The sequence below is a fragment of the Crocuta crocuta genome, unplaced genomic scaffold, assembly GCF_008692635.1.
Source record: "Crocuta crocuta isolate KB4526 unplaced genomic scaffold, BGI_CrCroc_1.0 scaffold53, whole genome shotgun sequence".
NCBI classification, from domain to species: Eukaryota; Metazoa; Chordata; class Mammalia; order Carnivora; family Hyaenidae; genus Crocuta; species Crocuta crocuta.
This window is the reverse complement of record NW_027529432.1, coordinates 1,449,037-1,451,307: the sequence shown is the minus strand read 5'-3', so window position 1 is coordinate 1,451,307 and position 2,271 is coordinate 1,449,037. Positions and strand designations below refer to the sequence as shown.

General features: G+C 61.6%; 1 protein-coding gene across 1 annotated transcript in view; it reads right to left on the bottom strand.

Annotated features, from left to right (window-relative positions):
* Nucleotides 1–2,271, bottom strand: part of PLCB3 (phospholipase C beta 3) — a 19,535-nt gene that overhangs the window by 14,526 nt on the left and 2,738 nt on the right. Inside the window, exon 2 of the mRNA XM_077759585.1 lies at nucleotides 721–767. Within this exon, the coding sequence (XP_077615711.1) occupies nucleotides 721–767 (47 nt within the window). The remainder of the gene's footprint in view (nucleotides 1–720; nucleotides 768–2,271) is intronic.

Below are 2,271 nucleotides of genomic sequence, written 5' to 3'. Positions count from 1 at the left end.
GGGCGCAGGACGGGGCGGGGAGCTGCAGGTGGGAGCCGGGGCACCTGGGAAGCACCAAGGGCAGAGGCGGTAGAAAGGGGGGCCAGGATTTATTGGGGTTCAAAGTCCCTGATGCTAAGAAGTGGAGAGCAAAGTTCCGCAGGGGTGAAGGAACTTGGGGGGCAAGGACTCCACTCGGGGGTGACTTGGTGCTCTCTCCTGAGCAGAGAGCTGGGATGGGCTCCTGAAGCAGGGCGAAAGGGTGCAGCAAGAAGACGGTGAAAAAGTGATGAATGGAGAACAATGTTCAGGCTAGGGTACTAGGAAGAATAGGGGTGCGCTGAGCCAGATTGGGGGCCAGGGTCCTCCAGCCAGAGTCTAGCGGTGGGCCATGGTCTGGGGAGCAGGCCGGGGTTATTAGAACCAGAATTAGACCGAGAGGGAGGGGTGCAAAAGGCGAGTGAAAAGGGGGGACCGGGATTCATTGGGGCTCAAAGTCTCCGGGCCAAGGAGTGGAAACCCCAATTTTTCACAGCTGAAGGGATTGGGGTTGGGATTGGGAGCCAAAGTCTTCATTACGGGCACGATTGGGGACTCAAGTTTCCGGAGCACAGCCAGACAGGCTTGGGGTGGGGGGGGCGCCGCGGGCAGCCCAGGCTCGGGTGAGGGTCCCCGGCGTCTGACTGAGTTTGAACGAGGGAGTCCCAGGATCTGGGTGGAATGGGGGACCCCCGCACTTACCTCGTCCCATTTGATGAACTTACTCCCGCGNGGGGTGCTCTTCTGGACTTGCCCGGGGTTGGAGGAGAGCGTTTGGCGCCAGGGCGATTGTTAGGGGTACAGCCAAAGAGACTGGGTGTAGAGGGCGCTACTGAAGACCGGGAGATATCAGCCCGCTAAGGTTTCGGAGGGGCGAGGACGAGGGTACTACTGGAGGGCCAGACAGGGGCCCGGGGCGCCTTGCCCCCACCACACTCCAGCAGCACTTAGCTGAGTGCAGGAAAAGCCACTCCCACACACCCTCCCTCTGCCCTCACTTCGCCTCCCCCCCCACTGCCCCCCACCGCGACAGCTCGGTCTCCCCCTCCCTGGGAGCACTTAGCCAGCTAATGGGCCTCCTACCGGCTGGCGCCCCTCCCCCGTCCCTAGCCCGGGGAGGCCGGGCGCCTGCCGCCTCCTTTAAGGACCTAAGCATCCTGGCCTTCCAGAGTGAGCCCTAGAACAGCCCCCTTCTTGTTCTGCAGACCCCCGTGACTGAACCTGGAGCCTGTGGGGCTTCCTACGGAACACCGTAGGAGGAGACACCTGCTCGTTTGCCCAAAGGGTTCAGAAGCCCCGTGGACAAGGGGGGTTGAGGAGGGGCTCCGCAGTGCGTGGCCTACAGCAGGTGCCCTGAAATCTGCGCTCCAGGGATGGGAGGGGGGAAGGCGCTTGGGCACCGGGATAGGTGGGGGCTGCGGCCCCTCCCGCAGGGCTTGGCTGGGGGGGCTCCTGCCTGGGGGCCCCTGTGGGAGCCCCCCCAATACAGAGGCAGTAGCAGCAGTAGGTTTAAAGTAGAACTCATCCAGAGGGGCCAGCCAAGTCACCTAGAAACCCAGAAAGAGACTGGAGCTGGTTCTAGGGGAGGAGGGGTCAGTCGAGGAGGGGCGGGCCCTGCAGGCCCCTTCGCCCCAGGCTCTCAGACCTCCAAGGGGAGCCCTGCCTGGCACTGGCCATCCTCAGAATCCCCACCTTGTTGGACACCAACACTAACCCAACGAATCTCCTTGCCTTCGGCAGAGGCCCTGTGAGGTGTGACTATTATCTCCATTTGAGGCCCAGAGAGGGGAAGGGACTTGCCCAAGGTCACACAGCTTTGTAGGAGGATTTGAGCCCTCTGACGTGAAGGCTGGCACATCCTGCTTCCACTCCTTGCCCTTCAGGAGACCAAGAAAGGACAGGACTTGTGACCCCCTTGTCTCTCACAAGAGCAGCAGAGCCGTACCCTTCAGAGATCCTGAGACCACTAGCTCTCACTGGGCAGAGCCCTGCAGGGTGGAGAGTGGCCTTTGCTCCCACAGGTCTAGGTTCAAGTCTACCAGCCGAACCTAGTCCTTCTGTGCCTCAGTCACCTTGTCCGGGAGCTGGAGGTTGTCAGAGGATGAAATAAGCAAATGGGTACAAAATGACCCCTAGCCACCGGCAACTGGACATCTGAGGAATGGCTATTGGACTGTGGGGGCATCAGGGAGGAAGAGGAGAGGTCACAGATTAGCTCTGGGGCAGCCCCCCCTCTCCCTCCCCGCCCCCCCC